This window comes from Enhydra lutris, unplaced genomic scaffold (assembly GCF_002288905.1).
Source record: "Enhydra lutris kenyoni isolate GAN:26980312 unplaced genomic scaffold, ASM228890v2 scaffoldscaffold2, whole genome shotgun sequence".
NCBI lineage: Eukaryota > Metazoa > Chordata > Mammalia > Carnivora > Mustelidae > Enhydra > Enhydra lutris.
The window spans coordinates 19,095,389-19,113,514 of NW_019154086.1; the positions used below are offsets into that span (position 1 = coordinate 19,095,389).

Consider the following 18,126-nt stretch of genomic DNA (forward strand, 5'->3'; position numbering starts at 1 on the left):
GGAAAGCCATGACCATTTACATGGTGAATTAGTGCTGTTTTTAAAGATATAGGCAACATTTCAGCAATAACAAAAAAGGAAAATATTAAAGGTCCCATACTCTAACCACCCTAAAAACTCACTTTTTACTTCCTTTTTTTTTTGTTCATATTAATATACATATATTTTTCTGTTGAGTTGTCTCTTATTTCCTTTTACTATAGCTTGCCCAAGTTTTTATTTCAAATCCCATTTCCACACAATAGAAGGAAATTTAGTCTAGTCACTTCCACACTTAAATGTGGCCAAATTCAGCCATTTCTTGCTGTTTGCTATTTCTTTCTTTCTTTTTTTTTTTAAGATTTTATTTATTTATTTGACAGACAGAGATCACAAGTAGGCAGAGAGGCAGACAGAGGGAGAGGAAGCAGGCTCCCCGCCGAGCAGAGAGCCCGATGTGGGGCTCGATCCCAGGACCCTGGGATCATGTCCCTAGCCGAAGGCAGAGGCTTTAACCCACTGAGCCACCCAGGCGCCCCGCTGTTTGCTATTTCTGCTCTGTATGCTGTCAGTCAGGCCCAGCCCAGCCTCTCCTCTCTTCCCCTCCCCCGACGCACCCCATCCTTGGTATGGATGGTAAGGGGCCCTGGATCTTTACGAAGACTTCCAGCCTTCAGTGCTGATCTCTCTTGGGCCTGTTCTGGCATAGGCTTACTGTGACATGGGGGCCTACCCCTTCTCCTGTCAGGCCTGCCTTTCCTCCACTTCTCCTCTGTTGTTGCCACATCATGTAGGCTGCTGGACTTTTCTTGGGGGCTCCTTTGGAAGCAAGGTTATGTCTCACACTCAGATCCTATCCTTTTGAAAGGTGATGGGGTCGGTCCTGTTCTCCCTGGAATTCTGCTTGAGAGTGAAGACCAGAATCCCTGCACTGAGTCTCTCTCTTAGCGTCTTTACGCTCTTGACTCAGCTCAGAGGATCTCTACCCAGTTCCCCAGATCTAAGAAGTTGCTCTCTTGTGCCCAGGTTCCTCTGGAAGCATGCCACCTTGGAACAGTGTCTGCTTCGTATCTTTAGGCAGAGGGTGAGGGAAGGGAATGCATTTAAGGAGGAAAGTGATTGCATATTTCGTAGTGTCAGCCTGCCACATCTGTAACTGTTTTGTAATTGTAACTTTGCATCAGGGCCGTTTTAACACAGTACCAGCAGCATTTTGCCAGTAAGTGGTGGTCATTTTCATAGCTGCAAAATGCTTACTCTCTGAGTGACTGTAACATAGTTTAATTAACCACCCCCCTTTATTGGACATTGAGTTCCAATTTTTAGATATTAGACACAGCACTGCTGTAAGTTTGTGAGGTCTGAAAGAAAACTTTAACAAAAAGCCTGAGGAAGCAATTTTGTAAAATTGTTCTGAACCGCAGTGGATGAAGCGATTGTCTGCAGATGAAGGTCTGGAGCCCACTCGCTCTTAAGTTGTTTTTAAAATCATGAAGAATTCTGCCCACTAGGGGCTCCAGTTCTTGCCCTAAAATGATGGCTATCACCCGCATCCCCAACCCCCAACTTTTCTCTTCCTTGGCTTAAATCAGCCACAATTTTCTGGTTTGAGATTCAGGAGCCCCTTTTTCTACAACAGTGGAAATCTAAGCCATTTCTGCTAACCGGCCGGACGGTTTAAAAATTTCATCATTCAAGAAATTCAAGAACTGCTGCATTGTTAAAAGGCAAAGCCCTCAATATGGAGCGAACAGAGTCCTGAGAACAAGAAAACGTGGACATTCTGATTCCTACAGACTGAATTTGCAAGAATATTTTATCTGAAGATGAAGATCTGTATAGGACATTCTTCCTGTTTCCTACATAAGAGGCCTCTGTTTTGAGGTCATTTCTGTTCTTCTAAAACAGTGTTAAAGGGGAACCATCTTTTACAAACAGAATCACAAACACTTGGTGTTTAAGACCATCAGTATCACTCCAAAGTGGTGTTCACGTTTTATAGTTGTGAAGAAATGACTTACATGGGTCAGTAGCCATAAGAAAATAGGTATTTTGAAATAGTAAAAAATCAGAAACAATTTAAACACCCATCAATAGAGAACTGCTTAAATAGTATGGTAAAGATGTGGAATTCTGTATCACTTTGTTAGAAAATGGACAAGGTACAGACATACAGATAAAAATAACATTTGTAAAAGTGCTTATAGTATTCTAACATTTCCATAGAAGAAAAAATATATATTATATGTTAATATTATATATATACAATTATAAACATATATTTCATATATTAAATACATTTAATATATAAAATATATACACATATATATACTATATGTATATATATATATATTTTTTAAAATCATAGACTATTTCTGGAGGAACATGGAAAGTAATAGGAGTTGCCCTCAGGGAGGAGAAACAGTGCCTGGGGACAAAGGAAAGAGAGAATTTTGTTTTCATCATATAATCTTCTACTTCTTAAATTTTGTACTCTGAGCAATAGATTACCCACTAGGAAATAGAAGTTAATTGGTGATTCCTCAAAAGGCTAAATCTATAATAAATCTATGAGCCAGCAGTGCCATTCCTGGGTAAACACCCAGAAGAACTGCAAACAGGGACAGAGGTTCCATACGCCAGCGTTCACTGCAACGTGATTCACAGTAACCAAAAGGTGGAGACTGTCAATAGATGACTGGATGGATGAATTCAGATCCAGCTGCCCGTCAATAGATGACTAGATAAAATAAACATTTTCTGTTCTTGTTACATTTTATTGGCATCACGTTCATCTCTTTACAGAAGAACTTGGCCCACACCCTAGAATGTAGACCTTTGGAAAAAGGGGAAGTGCTCCGTTAAGCAAGCTACAATGCAGGGGCAGATCCTAGGGAGGGGGCAGAACTGCCAGGGTTCCATACCAAAGAAACAGGTTAATGAATAGTGGGCAATACTGGGAGTTGGTGGGGAAAAGGAGAAAAAGGTTTACTAACCTAAGGATACCACAACCCTGAAAGGAGTGCCTTCTAGAACAAAGGTAAAATCACTAGGACAGATCTGTTAGGATTTTCCTTTTCCTCTTATCAGTAGGATGCTGACCTAATAGGGGAGTTTCCAAGTATGGAGCAGTGGCGGGGGGGGGGGGGGGGCCGGAGGGGGGGGGGAAACGCAGGGGGAGGAAAAAATGAAAATTTTAATTTCTGAAACAACGGTCATTTCATTTATCCATTGCACACACCACTGTATTATGCAAATCAACCTTTTGGAAAATTTAGACACAGAAGGGAACTAGACAGTTTTCCCCCTGGAGAGATGAAAAGCTTTTTGGCTCTTAAGTCTTTGATAAAAGGCGTACATAATTCTTGTGTCTACTGTACAGAATACTGCCTCTAGCTGGATTTCTGAATTCATCCATCCGGCTCATCCTGTCTGCCCGTCAATAGATGACTGGATAAAATAACATGGGGTTACACCTACAATGCAGTATTATTCAGCCACAAGGAGGAAGGAATTTCTGATACATGGATGAATCTTGAGGACATTATTCTAAGTGGAATAAGTCATACACGAAAAGGACAAATGCTGTATTATTCCACTTAGATGAAATATCTAGAATGGCGAATTCACAGAGACACAAAGTAGAGAGGTTACGGGGGTTGGAGGGAGGGAAAATACAGGAGTTTTTGCTTAACAAGGAGTTTCTGTTTAGGCTCATGAAAAAGTTGTAGAAGTAGATATCATGACGGTTGCAAAATATATGAATGGAATTAATACCACTGAACGGTACACTTAAAAATGGTTAAGATGGCCAATTTTGTGTTACATTGTACCACAATAAAAATTCAAATAACATGGAATTTAAAGAAAAACTTAATTTTAACTTTTGCAGTTTCATCTCTTCTCTACCAGTGGCTTCCCAGAAACAAACCTGCTTCCAACCTGACCCCATTCTCCCAAAGCAGACAGTACTGCGTGCATCCTGTGTACAAGGATCCTCCATTGGGCACTGCCCAAAGTAGAAGGATACGGGGACACATGTCCTGGGTTTCGGGAGGGCTTATCCCTGGAGCCTAGGCAGCAGATCTGTGTGTTAACTATTGTGTAAAGCAAAAAGAATGCTGGCTAGACCTGCCTGCCCTGAGCCACAGGAGTGTAGAGGCAGGAGCAAACCAGCTTTAACTGGAAGATTCAGGATGGTTTGACGGAGGAAGGTGCCTTTCAGCCGCCCTGGAAGGGGAAGTGGGATTCTGTGAGCAGCAGGGGGCATTCTAGACTCAGAGGGCAGAGAACCAACCTTCCTTGGTGGGTAGGGACACCACTGAGCAAAGGGCAGTAGTCTGGCACTGGGCTGTGGGTCTGGGAAGATCCTACGGGAAGGCGATTCTAGAAGGGCAATTGAGGCCAGATGGTGCCCATTTCTAAGTGTCTGTTTAACTCATTTGGGCTTTTAAATGCTGGTAACAGGGAAATAGCTTAGGTATTCTTTCTGTTCTTCTCTCCCCACTGTCTAGTTTACCATTTAAGGATGTGAGCCTCTTACCTTATCAAACAGAGAACTTGGAAGAGTTTACATTTTTTTTTTAATTCATTTTTCCAACTCAAACTATGTTTGCCATCTAGTGATTAATTCATGCCATTGCAACAACCTAATTCAGGCGCCTTGTTCCTTAGCCTGGCAGTTAGGCTCACGGGCCTCTATACTCGTGGTGCTGGCCATTTCCTCCCTGAACTTCACTGGCCACGTGCCCTGATACAGACATCGGTGTTCGGACACACTCTCATGAAATCTGACCCCTCAGAGAGGAGGAGTAATATTCATGTGAAAGAGAAAGGTAGTTTTTTAGAAGAAAGTGATCCTTAGAAATTAAGTATAAGAAGAGTTTAAGTAGCAGCATCTTTGTGTGACCATGGATCGCTCCCATCTATGGACAAGATTTCTTGACCACATAGATAGCACAGTCATTCGCAGCTTTCCCCTCTCTCTTGTGTAGCTTATAAAAAAAGACAGGGACTTTAACAGCTGTGCTTCCCAATAGTGATACCCATTTGAACATAATTCTCCAAACGCTTACCTTTCTGAATGGAGACCAAAGTAAGTAGCCCCACCACCTTCTTCTATTTGTTACATCATTGAGTTAACAAAAACTACTCAAAGGCTTTTCTTTCAAAGACTGTCTTCAATCCACTGGAATAGGGGGCCAAGAAATGTTGGGTTTCATGTGTAGAGGATTTAAAAAATCATCAGTCACTCAGAATTCTTGAAGGGCCCAGATACGAAATTCTTTTGTAGCAGAACCAGTTTTCAGAGCCAAATCGCAATTTCTAAGCAATGATGATTTCTGCATTGGAAAGTGTACTGGGACCAGCATGTCTTCTGCCCCTGAGATTTAGGCTGTGGGAACTCACTGACTCAACAATCATTAACTGAATGACTGTTAACTGCTGGGCTTTGAGCAAGGCACTCGTGGATACAGCGTGTTAGATATAAAACTATTACCATGACATCTTTTTCAAAACTTTGTTATAACCCCCCACCCCACCTTCCATGGGATCCAAGCATGGGTTGCTTACAGTGGATTCTGTCCTCGGGAGAATTATGCTGCAGAGAGATAGTGAGCAGGGCTCCCCATTCTACTGCCAAGTTCAGCTTATTTCTTTTAGGCTGTTATGAAGTGTTACCTGGATAGCAGCTTCTGGCCTCCAATCCAGCAGCACCGTCCAAGCCCTGAAATGGGATAGAATCTATTATAGGAAGCCATTAGCTCAATCTCTCAAACCACGTGATCTGCCTGTCATTTTTTGGTGAATGGCTCTGCATCTGACTTTTGTAGGGAAAGCCAGAGATACCGGGTGTATGTGGTGATACCGCTGCTGCCAGGATTTGAAGGCGACATCTCCACGGGAGGAGGAAACGCCCTGCAGGCAATCATGCACTTCAACTACAGGTGCCAGAGCTCTAAAGTAGGCTCTTCTCAGCTTTGTATCAGTCACGCACGTAAGCTGGTGAAACGAATGGAAATGTTTCTCCACATCTATTCAGGGAGTGGTGAACAGATGAACGCTTTCTTTTACTTTTGGATCTTGGCCTGTTTACTAGTTGATAAAATTCAAATAGAGCCTAAAATTGTAAATGGCGGGCCTAGAACACATGGCAAATATAAAAAGAACTGAAATATAAATCTTTTATATTCATTGCCTATCCACAAGGCATGCATATACATATATCTTATAAAGGGTGACAAGGACTATATATATATGTATCTCCACACACAGACATATACACATAATAATATATGTAATATTGGTTCAGAAAGTATCTTGAAGCCACCACATAGTTATTGAGCTTTCCATAGTCTTTGAAGAAAAAAATTAAATGCTTAAAGTAGTATGATTTTCTATGTGTTTGTTTATGATTCTTTAGGTAGCAAGGTTTTCAGCAAGGTTGGTAATGATGACCTTTGCCAGTAAATGAAGTATGAAGGTTCTTTCCTAGCTCCTGGGATTTTAATTCTGCTTTCTCTGCCACAGCTTTGTAAAATTTAAAGGAAAGTATGAAATCCTGTTCTCAAAATTCTAAAAAGCAGAATTGCCATATTCACTCACAAAAAGCCTGTGAAGCGTCAGACTTGGCCAGTAGAGCATTAGGAGGGGGGTTGGGAGGTATGTCTGGTGAGGAGACGTAGAGAGGTGGTGTAGACAGTGATGGCTCCCTAACATTCTCTCTGGGTCCCTTAGCTGGGAAAGAGAATGGCAGTGAAGAGGTAAGTGGACAGGTTTGGGCATGAATCCCAGCTCCCAGTAACAAGCACTGTGACCTGAGATACCAAAGAGCTCTGCTCAGAATCATACTTGTTCTAAGTCAAAGCAAGGACAAGAACCTAGATATTTTCTTTTACTGTCCCTTATCTTTCAGAACCATCTGTAGATTCCCACCTTTCTAACCAAATCTTTTTGTTGGGGAGGGACTGAGGAGCCCTTACACAGAACTCCCAGTGTGTAAAGCAGATATGGTGGTCTTTTCTTTTTTAATCCTCTCATTTTTTTTACTTTTTGAGGTATGCCTGTTTGTCAGGATCTCAAGTAAAGATTTTTTTTTTTTTAAGTTTTTTTCTTGGGTAATTTTGCCTGGTTACAGTATGAGAAAACTTTATGCTTTGGTCTATATGCTTTGATTGAAGATTTGCCCACTTCTAATATTATCTGATTTATAACATGACAAACAAAGCTTTTCATGTATTTAAGGCACTGACATAATGTTTAATTGGATTTTATCCACTTCATTTGCCATTCTAATATTATTTTTGGAATATTGTCAATTGTAATTATTTTCGATGACTATTTTCTTGGGTTTGAACCAGCTGAGTCAAATAACATGCTTGGCTTTTGTTCAACTAAAATTCTAACCTTTTATTATGCAAAAACATCTCTATTTGCTGGCATCATCTTTAAGAATATCAGTATTTCCCAAGTGAAACTGTATTTTTAATTACTTTTTACAGAGCAAGCAGATGGAGCACAGAATTTTTTTTTGTTTTGTCAGTCTTTATAATTCATTGACTATTATCAGAGTGGTGAGAAACAAAATCATTAGCAGAGTCAGTTATTTGAAACTCTGTTTTTCACTTTTCAAGGCATTTGCCTTGGTATAGAGTTTAGCTCTGCAATTATTCTGCTAAGTGTTTGCCCTTTTAAAAACCTCTGAAAGAAACGTGAGTCTGTAAGTGCTCTCACCTGTTGAGGTATTCTAAATTTATCTTTGCTGTCACTGAATTTTCTAAGAGGGAAATTTCATTCATAGCCCATCTTTTTAAAATAGCACCTCTTTCTGAAATCTAACATCGATTTTATGACTTTTCCATTTCCCTACCTCAAAACAACTATCTTGTCCCATCAGTAATATTACAAAAGTGATATCCAGGTGGGCTTTTTTTTTAGCTTCTTAAAAATCCATGTAGCAACTTCTCATAAAAGCGCTTGCTCTGTTTTTACTGGGGGTAGGATGATGCTTCACAGATACTGCAGTTGAGATGGGTTCCTTTGAAGCCTCCATAATCATTTCTTTCCTTTACATGTGTTCAGGACCATGTGCAGAGGAGAAAATTCCATCCTTGGCCAGCTAAAAGCAAAGCGTAAGTAACAGCTTTTATTTTCCCCCATGGTCGTTTTTGGTGCCATATCCCTAAATCACTGATGTTTTCACAGTGTGATTGTGACACCCCATTCACAAAAGTTAGGCCACGAAGTGTTTAACTGAGACAAGTTACTTATTACATTGCCCAAAGCAAAGTTCAGATGAAGATGCCACAACTTCAGATGTGTAGGTTATAAAAAATAAGGGTATTTTTATTATTTTTTAATTTATTTATACTAATTATTCTGATAACAAATGAGATTTGTAAGGAACTTCACAAGGACCCCCCATGTGTCTTCTACTGCGGTCCTTCACCACAGCCCTGGGAAGTAAGCAGGACAGGTGTCATTTCTGCTTTAAAGCTGAGGGCACAAATGATGCAAGGCCAACAGGTCTTCACACTTGTCAGTTATGCAGAAGTCCCAACGTTGTCACAGTACTGTCTTATATTTAGGGAACAAAACTGATTTTATTTATTTATTTCGTTTATTTTAGACTAAATCTTTGATGGCATTATACTTAGAGGTAAATAAATCAGAAAGAAGCTCACAGTAATACCTTTCACTTCTGTAGTTCTTCGTATTTTCAAAGGCTCTTTCTCAGTTATCTTTTTTTTTAAGATTTTATTTATTTATTTGAGATAGAGAAAAAGAGAGCGCAAGCATGAGTGGGAGGAGGGGCAGAGGGAGAGGGAGAAGCAGATGCCCTTTTGAGCAGGGAGTCCTATGTGGGACTTGATCCCAGGGTTCTGGGATCATGATGTGACCCAAAGTCAGATGCTCAACCAACTGAACCACCCAGTTACCCCTCAGATATCTTCTTAATTGACCTTCTACATAGTTCCCACCTACCAGATATTATAACTATGGGTTTACTTATCTATATCTCCCGATACTAAGTTCAGCACATAGTAGGTTCTTGATAATGTTCTATACTTTGTACATTAGGTACAGAACGTTCCACAAGCAGTAAGATGGGATTAGAACCCAACTTGTCTGACTTCCAGTTCAGACTGGATATGGATTATGCAGACTTGGAGGGCCATATTAAAAAAGAACTAGATTTTATCCTGAAAAAGACAAGATAAGATTGGTGGAAGTCTCTGTTCCCTGGAGTGAACCTATTAATATGGTGCTTTATGCAAAGATTCACCTACTGTTGGTAAGCAAAATAGAGGGAGACTGGTCGTAGGCAAGAGATGATGATGTATCAGAATGTGGGGAGAGGGGCATCTGGGTAGCTCAGTCAGTTAAGCATCCAACTGTTGATTTCAGCTCAGATCGCAATCTTGGTGTCCTGGAATTGAGCCCCACATCATGCTCCATGCTCAGTGGGAGTCTACTTGAGGATTCTCCCTCTCCTTCTCCTCCTGCCTCCCCCTTCTCACACTCTCTTTCAAATAAATAAATCTTTTTTAAAAAAAGAGTGTGGGAGAGAATATTAGTCCTTCCATGTATGTATATTTTTCACTTAAAAATAAAGAATTGGAACATCAGCAGGAAGGCATAGTAAGGATATCCAAAAATCCACTTCTTCACATAAAAGCAACAAAAACACTGACAGAGATGGTTAAAATCAACTTTTTTAGAACTCTGGGAGTTAACCAAAGGCTTATAACACTCTGAGGAATGTTTGTTAAAAAAAAAAAAAAAAAAAAAGAAGAAGAAGAAGAAGGATGGCAAAATCTTTGTGGCATTTTAATTTGCCATATTCCCCTTACCCTCTCCTCAGTTCTACAGTAGCCTTGAAAATCAATCTCTTCATCACTGTGAAAACCAGCAGCCTATCAGCTCTCAGAGGAGCCATGGGTTTGAAGCTCCGATCCTCTGGAAGTTCTCAGGGAAGTGTCATAATGTGACCTGACAGTTTAAATGACTTTAAAAGACCTACTGTAACTGTGTGAATATAGTACAGTTTAACTATGTTCAAAGAACTAAAGGAAGTAACAGCTAAAAAACTAAAGAGAACAAAGAAACAATTTCTTTCCAAATAGAAAATGTTAAAAAAAGAATTTTTTTTTAAATGTTTCTATAAAATTTCTTTTTTAGGGGGAAAGGAGCCAATTATAAATTCTGGAGTTGAAAGGTGTAATAACTGAAATAAAATGTATAATAGATGAGTTTAGTGGTAGACTGAAGTAGGCAGAAAAATCAACAAACCTGAAGACAGAGCAATTGAAATTATATAGCCTGAGGAACAGATAGGAAAAAAAGAAGACAAATGAACAGAGCTTTGGAAACCTGTGAAACGCCATTGAACATAGCAACATATACATAATGGGAGTCCTAAAAAGAAAGGAGAGAAAAGTGTAAATAGGATATTTAAAGAAATAATGACTGAGGGGCACCTGGGTGGATCAGTCGGTTAAGCATCCAACTTGGTCTTGGCTCTGGTCATGATCTCAAGGTCGTGAGATCGAGCCCTGCAGCAACTCCCATGCTCAGCTGGGAATCTACTGGAGGTTCTCTCTCCCTCTTCTTCCCCCTCTGCCCTTCCCCACACTCATTCTCTCTCTCTCTCCTCTCTCCCTCTCTCTCAAATAAATAAAATCTTTTTAAAAAATGACTGAAAACTTCCCAAAATTAATGGGAAATATGAATCTATACATCCAAGATGTTCAACAAAATCCAACAAAGATACAGGAATCCATACCAGACTACATCATAATCAGACTATCCAAAGACAAAGATAAAAAGAGAATCTTGAAAGCAGCAAAAGAAGCAAATAATCAAACACACATCATCCTCTGTAAGTTAACAGCCAATTTCTTATCAGAAACCATGGAGTTCTGAGTGCACGGTGATGACATATTCAAAGTGCTGGAAGAAAAGACTATCAACCAAGAACTCTGTGTCCAGCAAAACTATCCTTCAAAAATGAAGGAGAAATTAAGGCATTTTCAGATAAGCAAAAACAGAGAATTTATCACTAGCAGACCTTCCCTACAAGAAATGCTAAAGGGAGCTCTCAGGCAGAAATGAAAAGTTACTGGGAAGAAACTGGAATCTTCACAGAGAAACAAAAAGCACAATGACAACTACTTAGGTAAATTAAAAAGACAGTATAGATATATTTTCTTTTTCTAAATTTTTTTCCTCCAATCAAAATTAAAAGACAGCTAACCAGAGCAGTAATTATAAATCTGTGTTGATGGGTATATAATTTTTAAAGATCTAATTTGTATGATGTTAATAGCATAAGAGAAGGGGAAGGGAATGGAGCTATGATGGTAATCCAAACTAGATTGTAATACCCAGGAAAACCGCTAATGAAATTCCTTTTAAAATATAGTGAAAGCAGGGGCTCCTGGGTGGCTTACTCAGTTATGCATCTGCCTTTGGCTCAGGTCGTAATCCCAGGGTCCTGGGATCGAGTCCCATGTCAGGCTCCTTGCTCAGCAGGGAGCCTGCTTCTCCCTCTGCCTGTAGCTCTGCCTGCTTGTTCTCTCTCTCTCTGTGTCAAATAAATAACTAAAGTCTTTCTTTTAAAAAAATTAAGAAAGAAGAAAGATCTCAAATCAATAACCGAACCCTGTACCTTAAGAAACTGGAAAAAGAAGAACAAATTAAACTCAAAGATAGCAGAATGAAGGAAATAATACAGATCAGAGGGGAGATAAATGAGAGAATGGAAGAACAATAAAATTATGAAAACAAACACTGATTTTTTGAAAAGATTGACAAAACTGACAAACCTTTAGCTATACTGACCAAGTACAAAAAGAGAAAACTCAAATTACAAAAAAAAAGGAGGATAAAAGAACACTACATAGAGTTATATGTCAACAAATTAGTTAACCTAGATAAGATGGACAAATTCCTAGAAAGACATAAACTATCAAAATTGACTCTAGAAGAAACTGAAACTTTGAATAGACTTATAATAAGCACAGAAATTGAGTAATCAAGAGTCTTCCTACAAAGAAAAGCCCAGACTCAGATGGCTTTGTGGGTGAATTCTACCATCCACAAAAGAGCACCAATTACTCATAAACCTTTTCCTCACAAAAAGGGAGAAGGAAATACTTCCAGCCCATCCTTTGAGACCAGTATTACCTTAGTATCAAATCTGAAGTCATTATAAGAGAAGAAAGCTACAGGCCAATATCTCTTATGGATACAGACACAAACTACCTCAGTGAAATATTACTAAACTGTATCTAGTAATATAAATACAAGTCAAAACTATGAGATACCACATCACACCACAACACAAGAAACAACAGATGTTGGTGAGGATGTAGAAAAAGGGGAACCCTCTTGCACTGTTGGAGAATGCAAACCAATGCAGCCAATCTAGAAAGGAGTATGGAGGTTCTTCAGAAAGTTAAAAATAGAACTACCCTATGATCCAGCAATTGCACTACTTAGGTATTTACCCAAAGAATACAAGAATACTAATTTAAAGGGATACATGCACCCTAATGTTTATAGCAGCATTATCTACAATAGCCAAATTATGGAAAGAGCCCAACTGTCCATCAGCTGATGAATGGATAAAGAAAATGTGGTATGTGTACACACACACATACACACACACAGGAATATTACTAAGCCATAAAAAATAATGAAACCTTGCCATTTGCAGTGACATGAATGGACCTAGAGAGTATAATGCTAAGTAGAATAACTCATAGAAAGACAAATACCATATGATTTCACTCATGTGGAATTTAAGAAACAAAACCAATGAGCAAAAGGAAAAAAGAGAGTCAAACCAAGAAACAAACTCTTAACTGTAGAGAGCTAACTGATGGTTACCAGAGGAGAGGTGAATGGAGAATGGGGGAGATAGGTTATGGGGATTAAGGATGGCACTTGTGATGAGCATAGTGTTGTATGGAAGTGTCGAATCACTATATTATACACCTGAAACTAATATTACACTATATGTTAACTAACTGGAATTTAAATGAAAACTTTAAAAAAATAGTACAGGCTCTCTGGAAAGCAGTTGGTGGTTTCCTATAAATTAAACATAGAGTAACCATGTAACCCAGCAGTTCTGCTCCATAGTATATACTGAAAAGAACTGAAAACATATGTTCACACAAAAACTTGCACATGAATGTTTACAACAGCATTATTCATAATAGTGAAAAACTTGAAACAACCCAAGTATCCATTACCTGATGAATGTAGAAACACAATGTTTATATCCGTACAATGGACTATTACATATATTACATATTACATACATATATTACATATAAAAAGGAATGTACTGTTACATGCTACAACATGGATGAAGCTTGCAAATATCATGGTAAATAAAAAGAAGCCAGATATAAAAGGTCACATATAATTCCATTTTTATGAAATGTTTTTAGTAGGTAAATCGGTAGAGTCAGGACAGTAAATTAGTAATTGCTAGGGTCTGGATAGAGTGGGGAGTGACTCCTAATGGGTATGGCATTTCTTTTTGATGTAATACCAATGTCTTAAAATTAGGTAGTGGTGATGAATACACAGCTTTGTGAATGTACTAAAAAAACAAACAAAAAAAAAAACCTCACTGAATTGTACATTTTAAAGGGGTGAATTTTCTGCTATATAGATTTACAAATGATTTGGAAGCTTTCCAAATAACTAAGCTTTAAGTACATAATAATTTAAAATATATACTGTGCATGTGTGTGTGTCTGTGGTTGAATGTTTAATAATTTTTCACTAATGGGCTGCTCAGTCAACTCTCTAGAAACAACTTTAGACATGAGATATGTATATCACCCATAATAAATACTTTCAGAAGTTGTATCTAATTGCATCTAGGACAGAGAAGATTTACCAGAGCATTATTACTGTCTCTGTTTCTAATGGTTTAAAATGAAGATGATAATGAATAAGTCTCCAAAAGAACTACTGACAAAAACAAAATCAGGAAAGCCATTCAGTGGTGACAGTGACTAGCAAAAATGCAAAGGTGAGGCTCTAGGAGAACAAAAACTCAGAACAAGCCTATTATTTAGTTTCTCAACCATAAAAATGCCTGAGCTTATTATAAAGCATTCCTTTGGCTCTGGACCCTTTGCCTGTCTTTGCCTATTCAGGGGAAAAATTGGATTTTAACACAAGAAGTAATTTCAATGTTAAGCCCTCTTATGAAAAGATTTCCAAGCACCCTGGGAACAAGTCAAAATCAGGCATCTCAGTGGGAAAAATGTTCATACTCTAAACATAAAGAACAGATTAATTACATAATGCCCCTTTCTGAGGTACAGTGTTATATTGTTGGTTTTGTTTTTGTAAATGTGTAGTGGGTTTTAAATACATGAAATAGCTAATCCCTAATTGGATAGAGAACTGTAGTTCTCTACTATTTCAATTCTGTAGAAATAACAGAACTTCTGCTATGAATATGCTGAAATTCCCGAAAAGAAAACCAGCAGCTATTAGTGGACTGCAATGATATATACACCAATCTTTAGGGATTTAGTGTTTAAAGTATTTCTCTCTTATTTTTATAATTTTTGTGAATTACGGTACTTCAGCAGCCAATTGAGTATAATTTAGCACAAGGTCTAGAGGTTTTCAGTCAGGATGTAGAAACGTACCTATACAAAGTGCTACAACTTTTTAAGTAACAAAATCCGTAACAACTCTTGAAGTCTTTTCACTAAATATCCTTGTAAATATCAAGAGTCTGTTGTACTAAATTCCCATCTTTTGGGGTATATGTGCACCATGTTCCTGACAGATATGTCCTAGGGGCCTGTATACACTTTCAGGTTCTCAGATACCTCCATGACATATAACTGGGAAACCTCCTGAAGCTTTTCCAATAATGGCTTTATATCACTGCTTCTACATGCTCCTGGCATTCTCCTCCGTTCTTCAGAAGGCACTGGTTTCCTCAGTATATCCTCACACCTCAAGTTAACATTGCCAACTTTGTATCTATTACCTGTTGAGCCACTTTTCTTCACAGAATACGGTACTGGCCAAAATAGCTTCTCACTTTGCTTTTTCTGCTTTTCTGGTGGAAGCATTCACATCTTGGATGGGTACCCCCACTGCACTTGACAGGCTATGCCTTCATCCAAAATGTCCACTTTCTGGCTAGGACCCAGATCTTATTGTTACTAACCTTTAGCTTTCTTTTGTGAGGGGCATTTTTCACAAAGAAAGTTGTTTTTCTTTTTAATCACTTCATAGGAGTTATTTCAAAGGCGAGGATGGATGGGAAGTAGGTACGGATGTGGACTGTCAAGCTGTCCAGCTAGTGGATATGTTGTTGATATTCTCCATACTATGGAATGGCACAGATCTGTGCCCTAGAAAATTACAGATTATTACATGTCTTAAACCTTCAGGGTGCTTAGCTAGTCAGCATCACTAATCTTTTTTAAAAATTGTTTTAAGGGGCGCCTGGGTGGCTCAGCGGGTTAAGCCGCTGCCTTCGGCTCGGGTCATGATCTCAGGGTTCTGGGATCGAGTCCCGCATGGGGCTCTCTGCTCAGCAGGGAGCCTGCTTCCCTCTCTCTCTCTCTCTCTGCCTGCCTCTGTCTACCGTGATCTCTCTCTGTCAAATAAATAAATAAAATCTTAAAAAAAATTGTTTTAAAATACTTTCAGACTTGGGACGTCTGGATGGCTCGGTCAGTTCAGTGTCTGGCTCTTACTTTCAGTTCAGGTCATGATCTCAGGGACGTGGGATCAAGCCCTGCCTTGGACTCCACACTCAGTAGGGAGTCTGCATAAGATTCTTTCCCTCTGCCCTCTGCCCCAGCTCTTGGCACTCATACTCTCTCTCACGCTTTCTCTCAAATAAATAAATCTTTTTAAAAATAATAATAATAATTTCAGACTTATAGAAGGGATTCTAGAACTGCCATACACTCTTCACCTGATTTCCCAAATGTTAACCTTTTACCTTCTTTACTTTATCATTCTTAGAATAGATACATAGACAGATAGGTGGGCTTTTCCCATATGAACCGTTTGGGAATAAGTCACACAATGCCCATTTATCTGTAAATACTTGAGTGTGTGTTTCTGGAAAAAGCAAGACATTTTAAAAAGCAGCTATAGTTCAATAGTCAAAATTAATGAAGTTAGCATTGGTATAATAATATTATCTTGTTTGTAGACCTTATTGAAATTTTTCCAGTTGTCTTACTAATGTCCTTTATGGCAAAAGGGGGGAAATATTTCTTCCTTGTCCAGGAGACACTCAGCAGTCACATGTTGCAATTTGGTTGTCATGTGTCTTTATTTTCCTTTAATAATAATCCCTCAATCTTTTTTTAAAATGGAGGGTGGGGGTACTTTTGTGATCTTGATATATTTGAAGAGGACACACTAGTTATTTTGTAAAATAGTCTTCAGTTTGCCTTTATCTATTGTTTCCTCATGAGTAGATTCAGGCATTTTGACTAGGAATATCACAGAAGTGATAGGTTCTTCTTTGTGCATCGTATCAGGAGAAACATGAGACTGATTGGCTGCATTACTGATTGTAACTCTGATCATTTAGTGAATGTGGTATCTGCCAGGTCCCCGCACCCCCCCAAAATTAATAATTCTCCTTTTGTCATAATATTTTGAAGGAAAATACTTTCAGTCTATATAAATATCCTATTTTTCATCAAACATTCACCCGCTGGTTTTAGAATACGTTCATGATTCTTACCTGAATCAATTATTGCTACTATGATTCTAGTATTACTACTATGATAGTTGCCAAATGCTGATTTTTAAAATCTCATCATTTCTCCTATATTTACTACTTTCTTCTCAATTTCTCATTTGGAATTCTACTGTAAGGAAAGTTTCCCTTCTTCTTCCCCATTGGCGTATTTATGTATTTGAATTGGTATGGACTCATGGATTCTTATTTTATTCAGTGAGTGTAAGTGTAATGCCTAGCTTGCACAGGTTTGGCCAGTGAGCACCTTTATAAGTTGGCTTCTCTGTGCTTTTGATATGTTCCCATATCAGGCTTTTTTCTTAGAAGCACAAGAAGAGTTCCACACTCAGACTGTATATTCCCTGCACTAGCCCTAGAATCAACCAAGAAACCCAGATTCTTCTAGTGGAAAATGACATTTAGGAACCAAAATCCAGGTGCTAGATATGATCATGGCTCCTGGGATATCACTGCTTTAAGGCCTAGCCCACATTACCTATCACCCATCGATACATCTATTTACCCATCTGTCTGCCTCTGTATTAATGCTTCTAGTTCCAATCCCACACCACAGAACTCCTTCTAGTCCTCTCTCTGTTTTTATGACTCCTTTTTCTCACCTCCTAGTATCTATAATATATGCATTTATTTCCTCAACCCTAGAATATACAGAAAATAGTTTTAGAATTGCGGGCCCATACCATTCTGAAAAACAAATCTACTCACTAGAATTCAGTATTTGTTTACAGTTCTCTTTGTCTTTAGCCTAAGGGTATATACTCAAAAGTCAGTGTTCAAAATTTACTTGGATTATGTTATTAATTTGAAATATAGTTGGGTTCAGTTCCTTCCATTTGTATTCCATTTTTGAGGGGCTTTTTTCTATATCTTTCTCAGATTTTTTTGAGTGTGTGCAGTATACTTCCAATAGTCAGAATTGTAAAAATGGCATATATCAGTAAGTGTCAATTCTAAACCTTTTGTCAGTTTCCTCCACACCCATTTTTTCTAATCTATTCCATCACATCCACTATTGGTAGCCAGTTTCTAGATTATTCTTAAAGATATATGTATATGATATTTCTCATCTATCCGTTCATAGAGCCCTTCATTCCTTTTTTACATCTGCATGGTCTTCCATGTAGAGATTTGCCATACTCAGTTCAGTAGTTCCCCTCTGTATGGGTGTTTGAAATATTTTCAGTATTTTTCAGTTACAGTTATGCAATGAATAACCTTGTGCATATATATTCTTATTTGTTGGAAGTGTATAGGGTAAATTTCTAGGGTGGGATTGCTAATGCTAAGCGAAATAAGTCATTCAGAGAAAAATACCATATGATTTCACTCATATGTGGAATTTAAGAAACAAAGGAAACAAGCAA

The 18,126-nt window shown here is 38.4% G+C and overlaps 1 protein-coding gene across 3 annotated transcripts in view; it reads left to right on the forward strand.

Moving 5' to 3' along the window:
* Positions 1-18,126, forward strand: part of LOC111150121 (phospholipase D1) — a 154,372-nt gene that overhangs the window by 117,034 nt on the left and 19,212 nt on the right. For all 3 annotated transcript variants that reach the window (XM_022507491.1, XM_022507500.1, XM_022507508.1), the window contains 2 exons: positions 5,814-5,927; positions 8,062-8,111. In XM_022507491.1, the coding sequence (XP_022363199.1) occupies positions 5,814-5,927; positions 8,062-8,111 (164 nt within the window). The remainder of the gene's footprint in view (positions 1-5,813; positions 5,928-8,061; positions 8,112-18,126) is intronic.